The sequence below is a fragment of the Stigmatopora nigra genome, chromosome 14 (genome assembly GCF_051989575.1).
Source record: "Stigmatopora nigra isolate UIUO_SnigA chromosome 14, RoL_Snig_1.1, whole genome shotgun sequence".
Lineage (NCBI taxonomy): Eukaryota > Metazoa > Chordata > Actinopteri > Syngnathiformes > Syngnathidae > Stigmatopora > Stigmatopora nigra.
In genome coordinates this window covers 3,899,128-3,919,383 of record NC_135521.1, presented here as the reverse complement: position 1 = coordinate 3,919,383, position 20,256 = coordinate 3,899,128, and the positions used below count along the sequence as shown (strand labels likewise).

Below are 20,256 nucleotides of genomic sequence, written 5' to 3'. Positions count from 1 at the left end.
CCTAATATCACCTAATGTCTTGTAATGATCTTACTGTTGGTGGCCACGCCTCAACGCTGGCTCTTCCCTCGCGTGCATCTTCTGAGAGATGTTGTCCGTTTCGCACTCCAACTTTGCTGAATTTCTGCCGGAGCTTGATACAGTCCGCTTGACGACATCCAGAAACTGTCACAAGTTCTAAAATATGAGTTTTCCTTTAAGAAAAACTGTCTCAGGTAGGCTTTGCATTGTATTTGTAGCATATTTAACTGTGTTTTTTGGTGATTTATTTCAGGAGTCTGTCTAATAGTGTAGTTGATGCATGAACTGTCCATGGTGCTGAAATTGGTATATGTGGCTCGGCGTGGGTATTTACTGCTGGGTCTATTGTGCTTCACACCCCAATGATTTTCTGAGGCTTTTATGGTGGAATCCTGCTTTATGGGTCTGTTTTGGGAACCTTAGTGCCTTTTGAACAGCTCGAGAACATTTATCATGGTAGTTGATGCAATGTATTTTAGTGGTTGGTTATGATTTAGCAGGTCGACAATTTGGGGTTTTTTTCAATCCGGATTATAGCACATCTTGTGTGGCATGTTTGTGTTTGGACGTTCAAATATAATGCATGTAATTAAAATAATAATTTGTACCAAGGACTGGAATTAATAGTTGGATGTTTTTGGGGATATTTTTAAATGTTGGTGGAACTATAGTTTAGTTATTGCATTCTGTAGTTAGTAATTTCCTATTTCATGTAGTTAGTAATTTCCTATTTAATTCAGAGAGATCATGGTATGTGTAATAGAAATGTGGATCTGTGCAGAGTGCAGATAATCAGGTTTTTGAAGTTTTGCTTATCGACACCAGCAGAGGGCGACATCAGTCAGTTTGTTAAACTAAGGGCGTATTGGTGTCACATTTTTTTATCCAAGTATGTGTTTATTTACGTCAACCAGTTTATTGAATATGTATGTGTTTATTTTCGTCAAGCAGTTTATTGAATATTTATAATATATACTTTTATCAATTTATACATAGACAGTTTTAAAGAAAACATCTGCATAAATGTGTGTGTATATATACACATTAATGCATGGCGCCATCAGTGGCAGTAGCTCTGTCCACTCTTATTTCTTTTTCATGTTTTACTGTCTAACTTGTAACTATGTGTAAATATGCATTTCCTGTATCTTCATTCTCACCCTCTTGCTACTGTCACAGTGAAATTTCCCGAACACGGGGTGAACAAATTTATCCAATCCAATATCGCCCAGTGGCACGAGTGGTTAGCTCGGTCTCACAGCTCTGGAAACCTGGGTTCAAATCCAGGTCATGTCCATATCTGTGGATGTTCTCCCTTGGCCTGTGTGAGTTGCCTACATGTACTCTGGTTTCCTCCAACATTCCAAAAAAAGCATGCATGTTAGGCTGATTGGACACTCTAAATTGCCCCTAGGTATGTGCGTGACTGTGCATGGTTGTCTGTCTCCTTGTGCCCTGAGATTGGCTGGCCACCTATTCAGGGTGTCCCCCGTCTATGGCCTGGAGACAGCTGGGATTGGCTCCAGGAACTCCTGCATTCCTAATGAGGATAAAGCGGTTCAGAAAATGAGATGATATATATATAGTGTTCACTGGCGTTTTGCTTTACTGTTCCAAAACTCTAAATTCAGACACCAACAGGTACATCCTTATGAGGTGCTTCACTATATGAGTTGATATTGAGAATTGCTTGCACACGTGCTTGCTGCATCCCCGCCCACCACTCTTTATCCCCATCCACCCCCTCCGTGCGGCTCATGTGCTAGATGGAGGTGGGATGCTTTCAGGCATCTCTCGGCAGTCTGCGCCTCGCTTCCGACATGAGGCGCGCACTATCTACTTTGTCAAAGAAAAAGCCACTTTGCTGATAGTTCGACATTTATCTGATCCTCCCGCCCGCCCGCTTTCATCATCATCATCATCAACTACTGAAGGCAAAGGTGGTACAAACAGGTGTTCCCCACCGTGGCTTCGCGTTGATGCCTGCCTTAGCGTGAGTGCATGTGCAGCTGCTGGAGGATGTAAAGGACCTTTGGGGAAGATTTGCCAAGAATATGACACAATCAGAAAGAGCAACTCTTTGCAAGGATACACAATGGAATGCCTTTTATTTGAGGATAAGTCCTTTCCTTCATTTCTTATCCTCAAATCCGTATTTCCTTTGACCGACTGAAGATTATTTATCAAACCAGTACGGGCAAAGAATCACCGTCTCTGCTCGTGGCTTGGACTCAAATCAAGAGGTGTTTTTTATCGTCGGCTGGTTGCCAAAGTGGCCATGGCAGCAGCCATCGCCAGCTCCCTCATCCGACAAAAAAGGCAGGCGAGGGAGCGGGAAAAGTCCAATGCCTGCCGCTGCGTCAGCAGTCCAAGTAAGACGAAAGGGAGCTGCGACAAACCAGGCCGACTCAACGTCTTCTCTCGGGTGAAACTCTTCGGATCCAAGAAGAAGCGCCGGAGACGGCCAGGTCTGTCTGTTGGGTAACTGGCACCTTGGCAGTTTTAGGCTCATTATTGTCTAGGAGTGAAAGATGAATCACTCTGAAAAAGTTGTGGGTGTAATAATGGGAATCCCGTTTGGTGTTAAGTGTCCATTGAGAAGTCACCTTTGCCTTCTAAGTCTTAAAAGAGAGACAAAAAAGGAAAGCGTCATTTGTCAAAGTCTCCCTCTGCAAGAATAACACTGGATGGAACATTCTTTATTTCATAAAAACTTGACCTTCGTTTTTCATGGCTGATTTACAATTAAAAAAAAGTTTATATAACTGAGTTTTCAACCTTCATTCTTATTTCAAACAATGACCTACCTCAAAAAAGTATGTAGATACTAGGGCTGACTTAATATATTGAATGATCAATAACTTGAATATAGCTAATTAATCATATGGGGATATTGCTTACCTAAAAGTCATCTTCTTTGAACTTCAAATGTTAATAATTTCTGTTTTTGTAGTCTTTGGTAAAAGCAGGCAGATAATCCGAGGAAATAATCACTGTCACTGTCATAGAAAATTGGAAAAAATATATATATATTGCACAATTTTATGGTGCAATAGATATACGTGACAGGGATTGTCGTCCAATTTATTTGAATTGGGAAGTTTGGCAGCAAATGACAGCTCTCCTAGTTCAATTGTTAAACATTTACATTCCAAATTATAAAATAAAATCCGAAAGAATAAAAGACCCTGATAATTGGACATATATCATCGTTAACGGCACTGAAAGAATTCATATGAAGCACTTTTGTTTGAGTTTAAACTTGCACAAAAACACTGACTAATCACTTACTTTGTTTGCACAGCAGGTTAAAACACACCCTCCAACATTAGCAATTCTCTCATTTGCATCTAATAGGATATTTACCTTCCCATCAATCATTGGAAATAAAAGAGCAGCAAACCTTTTAGTGAAGGTCAAATGGGAGTCTAAGTAAGATGAAAGGGCTGGTTAACCGCACCTACACTTGGGACAGTAACAAAAGAGTGGAGAGCACTTAGCTCTTATCACAAACCAATGCTAATGTAAGTCAACCAAGCTGGTTCTTGTATTTGTCTTCACAAATGAAATGCTTTTGCTTCCGTGATTACCAGGGTAAAAGAGATATTAAGATTTTTTTTCTTTGTGTGCTCACGTATTCCTTCTTGTGCACTTCTTTTGCTGATCCCCATTTTGTGTCTCCATAGAACCCCAGCTGAAGGGGATTGTGACCAAGCTGTACAGTCGGCAGGGTTTTCACCTGCAGCTGCAGGCAGATGGAACAATTGATGGAACTAAGGAGGAGGACAACGGCTATAGTAAGTCTCAAAGATTAAGAGAACATGCTGACTACGCAAATGACATTTAAAGCAGTCAATTAATCCCTTTGATATTTACTTTATGTCTTAATTCTGATGGGGGAAGGGCCCTAAAAATTAGTTTGAGTGCAAAATGCCAACAGGCCCAATGAGGGTATAAGACATCATTTTGTACAACCCGAGAAAGTAAATCATGAGTGCTGACTTTCTGTTTTTGGATCAAAAATTCAAATTCCTATGAAGATTATAGATGTATTTTATGTTTTCTGATTTTTCATTTTTTTTAATCAATAATTGCAATTTTTATTCCATTTTTTTAGTTTTTGTGTTTTAGTTCAAAAAGTAAATCAAGTTGAAGTTAATGCAACCAACCTGAGTTTGATACCCTTGGTATATTATATGATCCTGTTTCAAAAAAAAAAAAACACTAATATTTCATACCACTGTTCAAATCAGTCACTTCTCGCACAGTGCCAAAAAGAGATATGACATTCTCTTTCATTTTTTATTAGGGCGGATGTTTTTCTAAAAGCTTTATGAATAATTGTTTTACCTCAGTAACTTTTTCTTCAAAGTTTGCATCCTAAATATATGTTTGAATGTTTTTTTTTCGCGAGCCAAGAAAGCACATCATATTTTCAGGAATATTAGATGAACTATTTTTCATAATTGCGACAAAAACTTTGCCACTAACCACCGAAAACTACTTTATTTTTTCCATCTATAAAAGTGCAAATTAACAGGTGCCTACTTTTACATTAAAGTATATATAAATACTAATACATTATATCACAGCAAATTGGTGACTTTCCAATATTCTATAATTGATGAAAATGAAAGTCTGAGTATGGGTATTTGAATAAATCGTTTCATATTTTATTATCTTGAATTGACTCAAATTTAACAGATACAAAATGTGAATACTTCATAAAGTTAACTAACATAATTTCACTTTAGGTATTCATGGAGTATTTCAGTTTTTTTTTTTTTTTGTTTTACTATTCCTATCCTCGAAACGTGTATATTTTCTATTGTCATGGGAAAGTCCTTGTGCTCGGTCGGCATGCTGTTGTGTAAACTGATCACCGCCTCTCCGCCCACCGACTTGTTGTTTTTCTCGAAACAGATGAAAGAGCAGATCAACGTTAAAGCAACAGCGCAGCCACTTGTCTGCTGTGGCGATAATGCAGCAGCAATGGCCTGCTTACAATTAACTGTCCCCTTACATTAGCGTACTGTTTATTAAACCTGTGTTATACAACTACATTGCCTCTATGCCATAAAGCTAAGAAAAAGATCTGCTATCTGCACTGAAATGAATATTAGCTAATTAAAAAAAACGTTATTTTGTTTCTAATCTTCTACTTGAATGAAATGGCAATGACTTTTTAATAATCTGCGAGCTCTAGAGCTCTCTTTTTTGAAAATGTCAAATTTATGCTACACTGCCTCCACTTCCCTCATTAACATGGAAAAGTGACCACTCGATTGTTGTGAGGAGACAAATTTTAAAGTGTTCTGCTTAAACTGCAAAATGAAGGAAGAGTGAAGCTCTTTGCACAACTCCAAAAATAGCGTTGTTAGGTGCTGGGTGCGCTTGTCTCCATGGTGATGGCGAGCGCAGTCCTCTTAGAGCTATTGGTGGGAGAGGACCTACTCAAACACACACACACACACACACACACACACACACACACACACTCGTAAGAAAGAGCAAAGGTCCAAATTACATCCTAATCCTCTTATCGATTGAGATAAACAGCCCTAAAAATTAAAATCTAAGGTAAACTTATATTTGTGTGTAGAAATATAATTCTAAATATATTATTGTGTCAGCTTTTTATGAGGGTTTTGCAACTCTAATTATTTATTTATTAAATATAGAAATATACAGGATAACACAACATGTCTGCAAAAGTATAAATTAAATCATTAACCTAAACCTAAATCCACCTTGAATGATACTTTTCAAGTCATTGAACTGAACAACGAAAAATAAAACGTGGATTTTTTACCAAAAATAATGTCCCCTTCAAAGGTTTTTGGTTTAGTTTATTGGAAATGTTTTCATGAGGTTTATTGCTAGCAAGTGTAGTAGGTTTATTGCCTTTAAAATCCTATTGTCACCTCATAGGGAACTTTAATGAATTTGATAGATAGGACTTCATTGAGCCACAACCCGTAGTCCTTTTGTTTGTTAAATAAACCAACATAGATTAAATCTTGTGCTGTTGGCCATTGACCTCAGAGTCAGTAACTGGATGTGATGTGTGACAAAAGAGGCTTTTTTTCACACGCAGTGTAGTTTCATTGTTGTTGCAGTTCAGCGTTTTAGTTCCAGCAATTCAATCGTTTTTATCAGGACAATAGTTAACACGTGTTGTGTAGGAAATTGCTCCAAGAGGAACACAGAGGCTATAAGCCTCTATAAATTTATGTCTGACCAAGCAAGCAGTGAGAGTTGAGTGTATTGAGCACATTAAAAAAAGTGCAGTGGACTGACTAGGTGAGTAATCTGTTTGTGTTTGAAAAAGTTTTCTGAAGACTTCTCTTACCAAGTGACAAATAAAGCATTTCCAATAAAGAATAGTTGATAAAGACATTGGAACCAAAACAAAAGGGTCATTGTTAACCGCTTGCCAAAAGTGCATATTTTTAGATCATGAATTATTTATTTTTACTGATGTTTACAGTTGAGAAGCAACAATGTAAGATATTTACCATTAAGTATTCAGTAGGCGCAAATTTGTATTCTGACACATGATACAATAAAATCCAAACTTCTGGATTGTTCATTCATTTTCATCACTGTTTCTCCTTCTCAGGTTGACGGGGTGCTGGAGCCTATCCCAGCTAACAGTGCACACATCGATCTGACCAGTTGCATACATATGCAGACAGTCTTCCACGTCTTTATGGTGTTTACACAACCAGTTAGCTTTTTATGTATTCTCAATGGAGTAGGATCGTCTATGAATTAATTTGAATTTTTCAATTTTAATCAAATATGTGGGCACCAACTCCATTTCAGCCTTGTCACTTATTTTTTTACCTAATCCAACTATTTGAATCAATCCAACCTTTATCTGAACAATGGTTTTCATACATAGAGAAGCAGCTCATTGTTCTTCTGAAAACTCAAACCAAAATCGAACGCCACAGACTTTTATGCAATCACCACTGTGTCCTTTAGCCTTAATTCAATCTCTGCAAAAGCAAAGGTCAGTGCGTGGGTAGAGGCCTGTCACTCTGGCTTCTCTCCTTCAGGGTGCTCAGGTGTTTTCTAGGAGCCAGAAAGTAATTGGGCTCCCTGGTTTTGAGATCCATGTGAAATGAAGAGGACTGATTGCATGTGTTTGTGCTCGTGTTGCAACATGAGGGTAATGACCTTAGAGACGAGCTGGGCATGTTATAAAAAGCCTTCATGTTGAAAAATGTTGACATGTTTCTGTGTGAAACAAATGAAAACAGAAGAAATAATGCTTACGTCCTTATGGGAACCTTGATTCACACTCCAAACCAAGCTTATTTGGGCTTTGTACAGTAGGCCAAAGTCCTTGTCGTACAGTTATGCTGATACTTCCCCTCATGAGCAATCAGGACACTGAGTCTTGTCCATGTAGAGTTGGACGTGCAGACAGGTGGAAGGTCTGGGAGATGCGTATCGAACCTCACTGCCCCCAAGGAGTTGACAGTTGACAAGCCAGCAGAGCTCACGGGCGCCTGCACTGTTAAAGTGATAAGGGTAAATGTAATGGCCCATCTAAAAGCCTCTACAGTTCACTTTGCTCAGAGGTGTCCAACGACAAAGACCATTGACAGGACACATTGTGATCTATCTCGACTTATATGAGAAGTAGGGATGGACATTGAGCAATGGCTATACTGAATTGTGTGGGTTAAAAAGCAATTTATTTGCAAATAAAATGGTTGATAATTTCACAATTTCTTGATAAAACATAATCATTAAAATAATAGCTCATATTGGTAGCAGTCACGCACACTTACAGCAAACCAAGATATGATCTTTTTTTAAATTTTTGTCTGTTTATTTTGTTTTTTCGAAATGTCATTCTTTATACTTTTCATCGTACATGTGAACCCCACAAGTAAAGTATTTATTTGTTTAATTGGTGTCTGCTTCTTGAAACAAATGATTATTAGTAAATTAAGAGTACTTATATAGCGCATTTATCTACACATTTTTAGTATTCCCAACATGCTTTATTTTGAGCTCACATTCTTCTAATCGTGGATACATTCAACAAACAAATATAGTTAAGATTTTTTGAGAGAGGCCAGAGAGTTATTTTGTTTAAAATGTCTTTCTTCATACATTATATCTGTAGGAAGACAGTTTTTTTTATCTGAGGTTTAATCCTTGTGCTTTATTTTACCCTTAATTATCCTTATCCACAACAATTGCCTTATTTCATATATCTAATCAATGATGTTATGTAAAAGTACTTTTTGAAAATAATACTGCTCTAACTTTTAATTCAAAACTACTCTAAGTAATGGTTTTGTGTCACTCTGAACTGAAAGTAACAAAGTCATAAAACTAAAGTGCACAGGAGAAAAGTTTCACAGTTTGTGCTCTGTATTAGTAAAGAATCAGTTGCTTTTATTCCCTCTATTCAGCTTCCCTGCCAGCATTTTATGAGAGCACAGACGCTCTTGAACAACACTAGGCCGATATTAATTAGTTGTACCTCATTGACCAGCCAGACTGCTGCTGCCTCACTCAGCTTCACACTCTTTGCGACGCAGACCTCGTACACCTTGTGTTGTGCACACAATGTGTGCACAGATGGATGAGAGGAGTAGTCATTTTGAAAATGTATCTATCTACCAGGCGTGTTTTTTAATGTCTTCTGAGGTGAACATTAAATACTACCTGTATGCTTCAGCATGCATGACACTGGTGTTTTAGTTGCACCATTTACGTTCAGGGCCTAAACTAACGACATGTAATAAAATCTTTAATGGTGCCCCCCTAAAGCAGGAGTAAGCAATAGTTGTTGTTTTTTTTTGTTGTTTTTTTGTTTTTTCACTTTTAGCCTAGAGGCTGTGAAGTCTAATGTGGTTTTATACTGCTATCGTAAATCTCAGGGCGTGCTTGTTTCTTGGATACTTGCTTGCTACTAAATTGCGAAAGAAGATTGTTTTTGTGTTAGGACATGCTCTGTTCACTTGGCAGGCGATATTTTAAAATGTCAAGTCGAAGAAAAGTTAAAGTACATGATGGAATTAAATAAACAAACGGAGATACAAAAAAATGTTCAAGTTATGAAAAAACTTCTGGAGCCAATTATTTTCGAAATTACCTGTACCACTGTATTTCCTCAGCGGTTGTTAATGTTGTGATGTTCAATAAAAATAAAGCCGAAAAGTTGTTTAGAAGAAACTGCACAGTTCAATTGGAATATACATCAAATATAGTAAACAACTGGGACAAAAAAAGGTCATTATCTAAACTAATCTAATTCTAAATTGTTGTAGAAAATGTCTCTCTCTATATATATATATATATATATATATATATATATATATATATATATATATATATATATATATATATATATATATATATATATATATATATATATATATATATATATATATATATATATATATATATATATATATATATATATATATATATATATATATATATATATATATATATATATATATATATATATATATATATATATATATATATATATATATATATATATATATATATATATATATATATATATATATATATATATATATATATATATATATATATATATATATATATATATATATATATATATATATATATATATATATATATATATATATATATATATATATATATATATATATATATATATATATATATATATATATATATATATATATATATATATATATATATATATATATATATATATATATATATATATATATATATATATATATATATATATATATATATATATATATATATATATATATATATATATATATATATATATATATATATATATATATATATATATATATATATATATATATATATATATATATATATATATATATATATATATATATATATATATATATATATATATATATATATATATATATATATATATATATATATATATATATATATATATATATATATATATATATGAAATAAAGAAATAAATTTAATCCGCATTTTCAGAGTTGTGAAGCAGCCATACTACCCACATGACCAAGATGCCGCCTAAATAAAGTAGTTAAATTACTTTAATAAATAAATGTTTAGAAATCTCACTGTATCGACATTAGAACATCATTATATTAAACCTGAAATGTGGCCATAAATAAATCGCATGACAAACTCCATTTTATATTACACCTGAATCCCAAATGTATCCATTGTGCATTGATCTCAATCATTCAGCCAATCAGATGCGCACTAATTGCTTTTTCTTGTTTCTTTTCAGCCATGTTCAACCTTATTCCGGTGGGTCTGCGAGTGGTGGCCATCCAGGGCGTGCAGACCAAACTCTACCTGGCGATGAATAGTGAGGGCTACCTGTACACATCGGTGAGGATTTCGCTTTAGTATGTAAACGTTGGAAAACGACTGCGTACATTTGTGTCCAAGGACATTATAGCTTGTATGTATGTATGCATGGACAATTTTCACAGTTGGCTTCACGGAGCCACCCAATCTAACCTGAACTTGTTTAAATGATAATGGGTTGAGCATTTGTTAGAAACAAAGTCGTATTTGACACTAGGTATTTCACAAAAAAAAAAAAAAGGTTTGCTGTCAAGTTCCACCTCAGTCCATATTTTTAATTAAACTGGTGGCCCTATGAATAAATCAGTTGCAGGCCACTGAGAAGCACATCAGGCTGGCGGGATGAGCACCCGAGGGGCACGTGGACGAGACAAAAACATGCACTTAACAGACAATCCCCATAGTCAAATTAGTAAAGATTGTTGTACTCAACTAAAGGTCTCACTTGACAGCGTCAATCCTTATTCAAACAAACAATTTCAGTCAATCTTGTTTTCATTCCGTTCCCAGGAAATAATTGCCTCTGGGTTTCTGACCTACTCACTCTTTCGTGGAAATGCATTGAAACACATTGTAGTTTAAATTTGCTCCGAGCAGTCATTTTGTTAGATCCACTTTAGCTTAAAAGTTAAATGTTGTACAAGAAAAGCAATTAAAGCCAAGCGCACTGTAGAACATCTAGCTGATGACACTACAGTACTTTTATGAACAGCTTTACGATTGTGAGTGGTAGCTTGCCAAATTAGCACACCTATGGGGAAAATATCATGGTAATTGCTATAGACTACTTTATCTTAACATAAATTTAGAAGCTCTATTTATATATCAGCACTCCAGGAGGTGTCGTCTCCAACCGAGGCCTATTCAATAGTATGTGCTGAGTGTGTCCAATAAAACAACATATGAAGCATAATTGAAGATAAATGCGATAAAGATCAAATTATGTGCTAGATTATCATTTTCTTCTGGTTTTGTACCGTTTTTGTTTATACAGCAATACCTTGAGATCCGGGACTAAGCTCGTATATAAATTTACTCATATCTCAAATCAATTTTTCCCATAGGAATTAACTAAATACAAATTAATCCGTACCCACCCACTGAAAAAACACCAAAACAGGATATCACAATGTAGAAACATATTTTTACTTGTCCTAATTTACTACCTACTCACAAAGTAAAAAAAAAAGCCTATCTAGACATTATGATCTTCAATACTAAAATGTGACATTATTCAGTACAGACAGATGGTAGCGTCTCATTCTATAGGTATGTTTGACACATATAGGTCTTTACATTAAGTAAAAAGAGCACGGATGTGTGAGAACATGAGCATTGAGAGGAGTACTTGTGTGGGTGAGGCAGAATGCACCAGTGAAAATATATTCATCCATGAGCGTCAATGTGTGGGTGAAGAGGTAGCAATTAATATGTATTTCACTATTATACTGTACTCTCTACATTTTTTGCTACTTTGGCAAATGTGCTATTGGATTCTTGTCATATTTCAATTATACTGACCCACCAAAGCCTATGTCTCGTCTGGATGGAATGAGAAACTGATTAAAAAGCTCTCTAAATTGGCATTATGTTCGCCATTGCCTATTTGCACGGCTTATTATTCATCAAGTCTGAATATGAGTTTGATCCAGTGATTTAAAACATTTGAGTGAGTGGTAAATTTAACGATAAACTATATAGTGCACAAAAAACCCTCTTACAGACCTATAGAGGGTTAAGTGACTTATCTGCTGATGTTGGTTTCACTTTGCAGTGGAAGATTTTTTTTTTATTTGTACGCTGTCATTTTATTTTCAATTAAATTCTCTTGCATTGAAAGTGGCTTTGATTTATACAGTCACAATTTCAAATATTTACCTTCCTAAGCCTTAATTCCAAAAAAAAGAGTACATGGTTTTGTGTTTAAGTAGTCTGGCTTTGTGTTTCCCTCCCGTTAGATATGTACTTTGTTCACATTCATGCATTTCCAACCATGCAAGCTCAATACTTTCAGTAAATAACCATTGCAGTCATGTTCCTCTCCAGTGAGCTGTGTCATTTATGCATGTGTTGGCTTGAATGTGTATTGTGGATGTATTTTTTTCCCTCACTACACTTCCCTCCAAATCCACTACTCTCTAGAAAGAGAATCCGGAATAAAAAAAAAAACAGACTTAGCTATGGTAATCCTTGGCGTTTGTCTTAAATTGCACGGTGCTGATTCCAATGGTGTGATTGGTGTCATTTTGTCCCGTATCTGGCTGCCAAATGCACAAGAGGCATTGCTCGGCATCGATTTGTCTCACGTTACGAAAGATCAGCCAAGCAGCCGATATCTCCTCCAAGGAGATCAAATCCAATATGCAAGTTTTTCTTCTTTTTCTCATTGGCTGAGGAAAACATTAGCAGGTGGTGATTATTCCCCAGAAAACAACATAACGCAATCTTGGAGTGGATTATAATTGATAGTGTTTCCTTGACAGGACCAGTGCATCTACTTAACTGTTGCCTGGTAAATTCTAATTGTGTGTTGGAGTAGGGCTGAAAAAGGAAAAGCAACTGAAAGTGATATTGTAATTGGCTTAGTGTGAGTCATACTGTAAGTCTGCCGTGGGGTTTTAATGAAAAAGAGCCACTGTGTTGGAAGCATCTGTAGGGTTTTAAAGAATAAAAATAGCATCATCCAAGTGTCAGTGGCTACAAACAAATTATTTAAAAGTCCTGAGTGCTTATTCAGTCCTTTGACAAAAACCTTTATACGTTCTGTTAAAAACAACTGTACTTACTTCCTATGGAGCCAGTTAGCTTAATGGTGACATATAATAGCAACCTCAGTCAATGTAACAATTTTCATCAGTTTTACAGTCTTCGGGCAACCATTATTGCTCTGAAACATCTGGGTCAACACTGTTAAGATCATGTGGTTAGTTTATACTCCAAGGTGGATATTCTTTATTCTCCATAAGAATGACTAATATTACTGAAATTTAGTGTAGGGCCTAGATGATACTTTGGCTGCCTGGAAAAGGTTGGCAGGGAAAGATGGATACTGTCTATGGGAGTGAAGCACTCAATGTAAGCCATACCAGTTTCTCTCATCTCATCTCATTTTGTGAACCACTTTATCCTCATTATGATCACCCGGGGTGCTGGAGCCTGTGCCAGCTGACTCTGGGCCAGAGGAGGGGGACATCCTAAATCTGTGGCCAGCCGATCGCAGGGCACAACGAGACGGACAACCAAACACACTCGCACCCATTCCTAGGGGCAATTTGGATTGTCCAATCATCCTACCATGTATGTTTTTTTTTGGAATGTGGGAGGAAACCGGAGTACCCCCAAGGAAACCCATGCAGGCCCGGGGAGAATATGCAAGCTCCACACAGGTAGACGTTACCTCCAAAGTCAAGTAGAGGAACCGATTCACCATCCGGTGGCTGCTTTAAATTAGTTAAATGATCTTAATCTTTTTTTAGATGTTTTATAACCTCTTCATATGTTTTGTTTTTGAGTTAAAACTTATGTTCTGTTGATACTGAAGCGTTGCCTGATGGTGTAGCGGTTCAATCGCCTGACTTCAGCGGGCAGGTGCGGGCTTGATTCCCGCTGGTAGAGGTATAATTGTGAATGTGAATGGTCGTTTGTCTCTCTTTGTGTGCTACGGCTACCTGGTGTTTTGAATGTTGTCTGCTTTTTGCCCAAACTAAGTTGGTAGAGGCTACGGACACCCCTAATAAGATGTGCGGTACGGAAGATGAATGAACGAATGGTATTCAAGCTAGGGGGTCTTTATTATGTCAAATGAGAATAGCATCACCTATAATTATTATTCCAAATAACATTTGAGTTAGTAAAAAGACATGGAATTGCCACATGAAGATAAATGATCATAACCTGAAATTCACTGGTCCTGAATCATAATGAAGAAACCCATGAATAATTAACAGCTTGGAGCAGAAATGAGAATATGGTCATTATCTCCACTGTATGTTTTATTAATGTTCATCTGTGTGTCATATCTGTTTTCTGGGATTCAGAATGGTACATTATTTTTGGCAATTTGCAGAAATATTCAAGAGACAATAGCTTTAATGAAAATGTCTATTGCATCATATTGCACAATTCAGTACAATTGCAACTGATTGCTTTTCAAATGATGTGCTTCTGTGAGCTTGAAACTGGTGGTGCTTTTCCTTCTCCAGGAACACTTCACGCCAGAATGCAAATTCAAGGAGTCGGTGTTCGAGAACTACTATGTGACATACTCCTCCATGATATACCGCCAGCAGCAGTCAGGCAGGGGCTGGTACCTCGGTCTGAACAAGGAGGGAGAAATCATGAAGGGCAACCATGTCAAGAAAAACAAACCGGCAGCCCACTTCCTTCCAAAACCTCTAAAAGGTGAGAACATCTGCTTACACTTTGTTTTGCCTGACTTTTGGTGCAGTGTGAAAATGGTTACATTTCCCATTCATGACAGTCTCCTTTTGTTGAAAGTCACATTTTAATAATCAAAAATAAATTACACTATGAAGGTTTGTTGGTAAAGTAGCTTAAGATGCCACCAAGCATTACAAAAGGAAGTTCTACAACTTGCTTCAACATAGTTTCTTAGCCTCCCAGGTCTATGAAGCACTGGGATAAGTAAATCCTGCTCATGAATAGGCAGAGATGTATTGTCATGTTTAGAAAGGGATCGACACTACTCCACAAACATGAGACAGCACTGGAATAATTTTCACGATATGATAAATTGAGCCATATGTATGCTACAAATGCCCTTGTAATATCAACAATGTGTTCAAATATCAGAACAATAAAATATTAAATAATCCGCAACAATCAAAGTGAGGTGGATATATGTCTGCAGTCTTATTTATGCTACAAATAAAACCATAAACCAAAGTAAATCCCTTTTTACAAAATCATTAAGAAATTTACATGTTGATTGAAGGGCTTTCTGTTATCGTAAGCTTAAAAATTGATTTTATTGGTCCCCACATGTCATAAATCAACTACTAAATACTTCTGAAATAAGCAGTGCCGTCACCCTCCCTGTAAAGGTTAAATTTACTTTTCGATGTTGCTTCCATGTCTTTGGCCTTGATCAATCTCCCCCGGTTGGCTTCTCATTTGGTGTGTGTGTGAGGCCACTTGAGACCTCTGTAATAGCTTCTCACTTCCATTTAACCCGTCTTCTAGGGGCTTTCAAATAGAAATCAATAAGTACACCACGATTGTCTTGCTTTAGTTTGATAGATAACGTGAGTAAAAGAACACGATAGGGTGTGAGGAAAGCATGGAGCTATTTCATAGTCTCAATCTCCAGCAAGTTGAAATCTATAATTATGATTTGAATATATTTTCTGCAATATAAATGTGATTCCTTCAACAAACTTGCCCAATCTACAATAATAAAGAAAGAGTAGACTGCTATTTTACCAGTAAAGTCAAGTTTACAATTGACTTTTTCTGGTCTTGAGAAAGCAGTTTTCCAGAAACAATTCTGATAAAATCAGAAAAAAAAAGTGTGGCGGATGATTTGTGAGAGCAATCATCAAGGCAAAACGATAATTTAGAGGATTAGATAAACTTCTGTTTTGATGTAACATTGCTTATCCACTCCATTAATTCCATCATCGTGACACTGTTGAAGTGTAAAGAGCCTTCATTTTTCCAACTTTCTATCTGTTTATCCATCCGTCTATATTCGTTTGTGTTACAGCCAGCCAGCTAGTTTACAGTTTTCATTATAATGGTTTGGTCAAGGCATTCTTTCATACATACCAACCGTACCAATTGTATGTATTCCAGTTGACGAGGATAAAGCTACATGGCACATATGGCCATCATGATTAATGGTGTTTCTACACTGTCAAAATTTTTTCCATCAATAATGTTTGCGCTGTATGTGTTGTGAGGTCAGTTGTCACCATTTTACCATTGCTTTAGCTAATAAGAGTATATCCATTGTCAGTTCGAGAAAAATGCCTACACTGGATCACTGCAACTACTGCTCCCATAAATGCTGGGCTAAGTGAAGTTTGTGAAGGAGTGTGTCTGCTGTTTCCGCCTTGGCATGCCTGTGGGACAAACATCAAATAGCATTTCAGGCAGAAGGACGACAACATCCTGAAACCAAATACTGCGGACCTCAAGATTACAGCGATTTGGTCTGAAGTGGCTGCTGAGATGCAAATTGGGAAAATGCTGCAAACACAGCAAAGGCAAAGAACATGCAAGTGCTGAATTTGTAATGCCAGGCTGTGAATATAGGATTTGTTTTTAAGTGCAGCCCCAACTTGATCTGCTGTGATGTCTTGATTCAGCACTTTGCAGCAAGTCACTCCATGCAAGACCCACTCTGAGCTCATTGCATCTGTTCCTGCACAGACATTATGATTCATTTTCATGAATCATTTTAGTAGCTATTGGTGTCAAGTAATGTTGTATTTTTTTTGTTTGTTTTGTGTTTTTGTTCATTATTTCTTATCAAATAAGATGATACCAAATGTTTCCATTTACTTTTGGCTTGGAGTAACGTTTTTAGATTCCAATCAACTGATCACACTTGCAAATTGTCTTTTGTTCAGTTTGAATGAAAACCTGCACCCACTGCAGTCCTTTAGTTCCAGTTGGAGGCCCCTCCTCTAAAGTGTCTCTAGGTATTAGTGTGAACGTAATTGTTCATCCGTCTCCTTGTCTCCGATGTGCCCTGCCATTGATTGGCAAACAATTCAGGGTTTCCCTTGCCTTCCGCCTACAGTTGGCTGGGATGGCGCCCAGAAAATTAAACTGTATCATATGATAAGGTTATATTCCTTTAGATATTGCATGAACTTTAGGTTACAGTAATATAAATGAAACGCATACTATATACAAGAATTTGTGACATCACATTAGTTTTCTGATCCGTTACTCTTTCATTCATTCCCACAGTGGCAATGTACAGAGAGCCATCCCTCCACGACCTAACGGAATTTTCCCGCTCTGGTAGCGGCACGCCTACCAAGAGTCGGAGCGCCTCGGCCATGCTGAACGGTGGCAAAGCTGTGAGCCAGAACGAGTCGACGTAGCGCTGCCCATCGGACTCAACCTTGAAACCTTACCTCCAGCGGAGCGCGAATCCAAGCAGACCCTTTTTTGTATCAGAGGTTCGGCACTTGCTGCAAAAATACTACACATTAACACATAGAAATCATCAATAGCTCCAATTAAAAAACAAACGGGCATTTATCATGATTTTCAACACACATCATTAACTAGTCTGGAAACACATTTGTGGCTGATTTACTATCCATTCATTCAACTCTTAGGTCATTTTTTGGCTGATGATTTTTTTCATTTTCTGTGCACACTAACAGTTCTTAGGTCATCTCAACTCCGAGCACTTGTGCGTCTGTCTGACAGAGACAGAATGTGAGTTAGTGGGCATTCAGGGCAACAGATGTGGGTCTTAGAGGCTGCAAGGGTACAGTACAAGCCTTGATCTCTGTCATCCATGCTTCTGTGAATTCAAAGCCTATAAACTCCCCGGCACGACCTGATCTTGTTCCGGACTGTAGCTCTTCTTTCGTCCTAGCACACATGCATCGGGAAAGCAAACCTACGTTCATCAGGCCTAACGCCAGGTCCAAGCGTAGAAGCTCTTTTAACTTGATTTCCCTTCTAAGAGATGCCACAGATGTCCTTCTTTCCGCTAATTTCAGAATTAGCCAAGAACCTTTCGTTTGGTTGAACTACTAGTTTTTGTCTATACCCTCTTGTTGTCTTACATTCGCCATTATTTAGTATTTTGGTCGCAATGGGGTTCCAGCAAACCAAAGACCGAACGAAAGAGTGTCCCTTTAAGCCAAGGAAGCCAGTTTGATGGCAGGGCTTGATTTTTTTTCTTACCCTAATGTACATTTTTGATGAACACAGCAGAGGAAATGATGATGTCAGTCAAACTAGAGTGTCCGATGTTCTTCGAGAGGATCCGCTCCACGGCCGTGGTACCAAATGGCCTCAACCTATTTCTTGTTCTGTCATATAGTCTGTCTCTCGTCTCCGTGGTTTGTTTCCTCCGTGCTCGTGTCATAACATTACCTTCTTGTCATCCTTTTTGGTCGACTTATTCTGACCGATAATAGAAATATGGCTTCCCAGGATGCTCGTTATATGTTTGAGTAACTTGTTGTGGTGACATTTTCTATAATTAAAACAAACAAAAAAAAGAATACTGTGGACTTTTAGGTGGCTTAACATTTTATAGGGATGTCATATTTGTAAAAGTATTTAAAAAAATGAATGAAAACAAAGGGCGGGGTGGGCTTCATAAACTTACTTGTCTCCTCTCTTGCACAGGGCATGTACAAACACAATGATTTACAAAAAAAGGATACTTTTGTGTCTATTGAAGCGCAGTATGACTTCTTTCTGGTACGTGCTTTTTTGCGGGACTTTTTTGTTCTGGGTTCCCTTTGAGATTTTTATTAGGTGAATCTATTTGTTGCATGGGAGGGCAGAGGACTTCTGGTCTAGAGCTGCATGATGTAGGCTGTATGTAATTAACCCATGTTGGATCCTATGTTCCAAGCTACCAGGATAAACTTAAACAACATTATGCAGGCAAACATCCAGGATGCCTGACAACTTCCAGTTGTTTATTATTTGTTGTATACACAAAAATGCACTGAATAAAAGGTTTATATTAAGATATACTTTTAAATTGTGTCGCTGTTTCCTATTTATTTACACTACATGTATACATTTCACAGTGCAGGTTCTATTTTCACATAGCTTGTGTTCGTTTTGTCCACAGATGTGTACATTTAAGGCTGTTTATCAAATATAGTGAGAGGGACATGATGTGAACTCGTTGGAATCTGTTACATTTTCGGGAATATTGTTGCTAAAGATGGTTTATCCACTTCATCAAAGGTTTGAGTTACTCTTACCTCTCTGTACTATTCACATTTTAGAATTAATTTGTATAGAAACCTTACCTTCCAGAGTACTTTCAGGTGGATTTACTAACTGTTGACCTTAAAGTTAAAATAATCTCTACTGACTCAATAAAGTTATCATTAAAAATGTACAGTAACAGTGCAGTACACGACCTGAAACCATTGTTGAAGTGTTAAAGTCTGGCAACATGAAAGATATTGTTTGTATTCCCGACTATTTAGAATTTCTGCTAACTTACTCCCGAAGCTCGACCTTGTGTTTTCTGCCATTTAAGCAATTGAACCTTTTTGCAATTTATTGCAATAACGTCTCTAAGCAACAGAATTGCTTACTCCCTAGCCAGTAATATAATTAGGAAAATTACATTTGAGTGTTACTTATTTTGTAAGTAGAGAAGGGGGATGTTTTCGAGACAGTACATGTCAAAGAGGAAGTAGGATTTTATTATTAAGGTCAGCTCGCTCCTTCCTATTCGACCTGTCCCCATGTTGAATTGCACTTTCACTCATTGGCCATTTTGTTCATGATTAGTACCCCAGGTAGACAGACAATATAAATACAAAAAAAACGCTCAAAATGGGATGCAAAAAGAAAGTGTGGAAAGAGAATAAACCAAAATGTTTTTTTTTTTATTATTTCAGTGAAGACATGAAAAAGACATCATGTCTGTGTTGGTGATTTATTAATCTTTAACATGACATCTAAAAGCATTGCAGTGTTTTCCAAGAATTTCTATATTAGTTTTCCTCACCCACTATGGTGAGTGTTGTGGTTTGCATATAGTGTACTCAGGCTTCCTCCCACATCCCAAAAACATGTGCAGTTCACTCCAAATTATGAGTATGCTTTAATGTGTGTGACTTTCCGGTTTCTTTTTTGTCCTTCTTCTTGTTTGTGTATGTAATTTCATCCAAAGTC

The 20,256-nt window shown here is 36.9% G+C and overlaps 1 protein-coding gene across 6 annotated transcripts in view; it reads left to right on the top strand.

Annotated features, from left to right (window-relative positions):
• Positions 1 to 19,099, top strand: part of fgf13a (fibroblast growth factor 13a) — a 75,429-nt gene extending 56,330 nt beyond the window's left edge. For 4 of the 6 annotated variants that reach the window (XM_077732839.1, XM_077732841.1, XM_077732838.1 and 1 more), the window contains 4 exons: positions 3,708 to 3,818; positions 10,307 to 10,410; positions 14,592 to 14,790; positions 17,329 to 19,099. In XM_077732839.1, the coding sequence (XP_077588965.1) occupies positions 3,708 to 3,818; positions 10,307 to 10,410; positions 14,592 to 14,790; positions 17,329 to 17,465 (551 nt within the window). In that variant the 3' untranslated portion in view covers positions 17,466 to 19,099. Of the gene's footprint in view, positions 1 to 169; positions 216 to 1,814; positions 2,490 to 3,707; positions 3,819 to 10,306; positions 10,411 to 14,591; positions 14,791 to 17,328 lie in introns of those variants that run through there. The other 2 variants (XM_077732842.1, XM_077732840.1) reach the window with 2 other exon arrangements.
• The last annotated feature ends 1,157 nt before the right edge of the window (positions 19,100 to 20,256 follow it).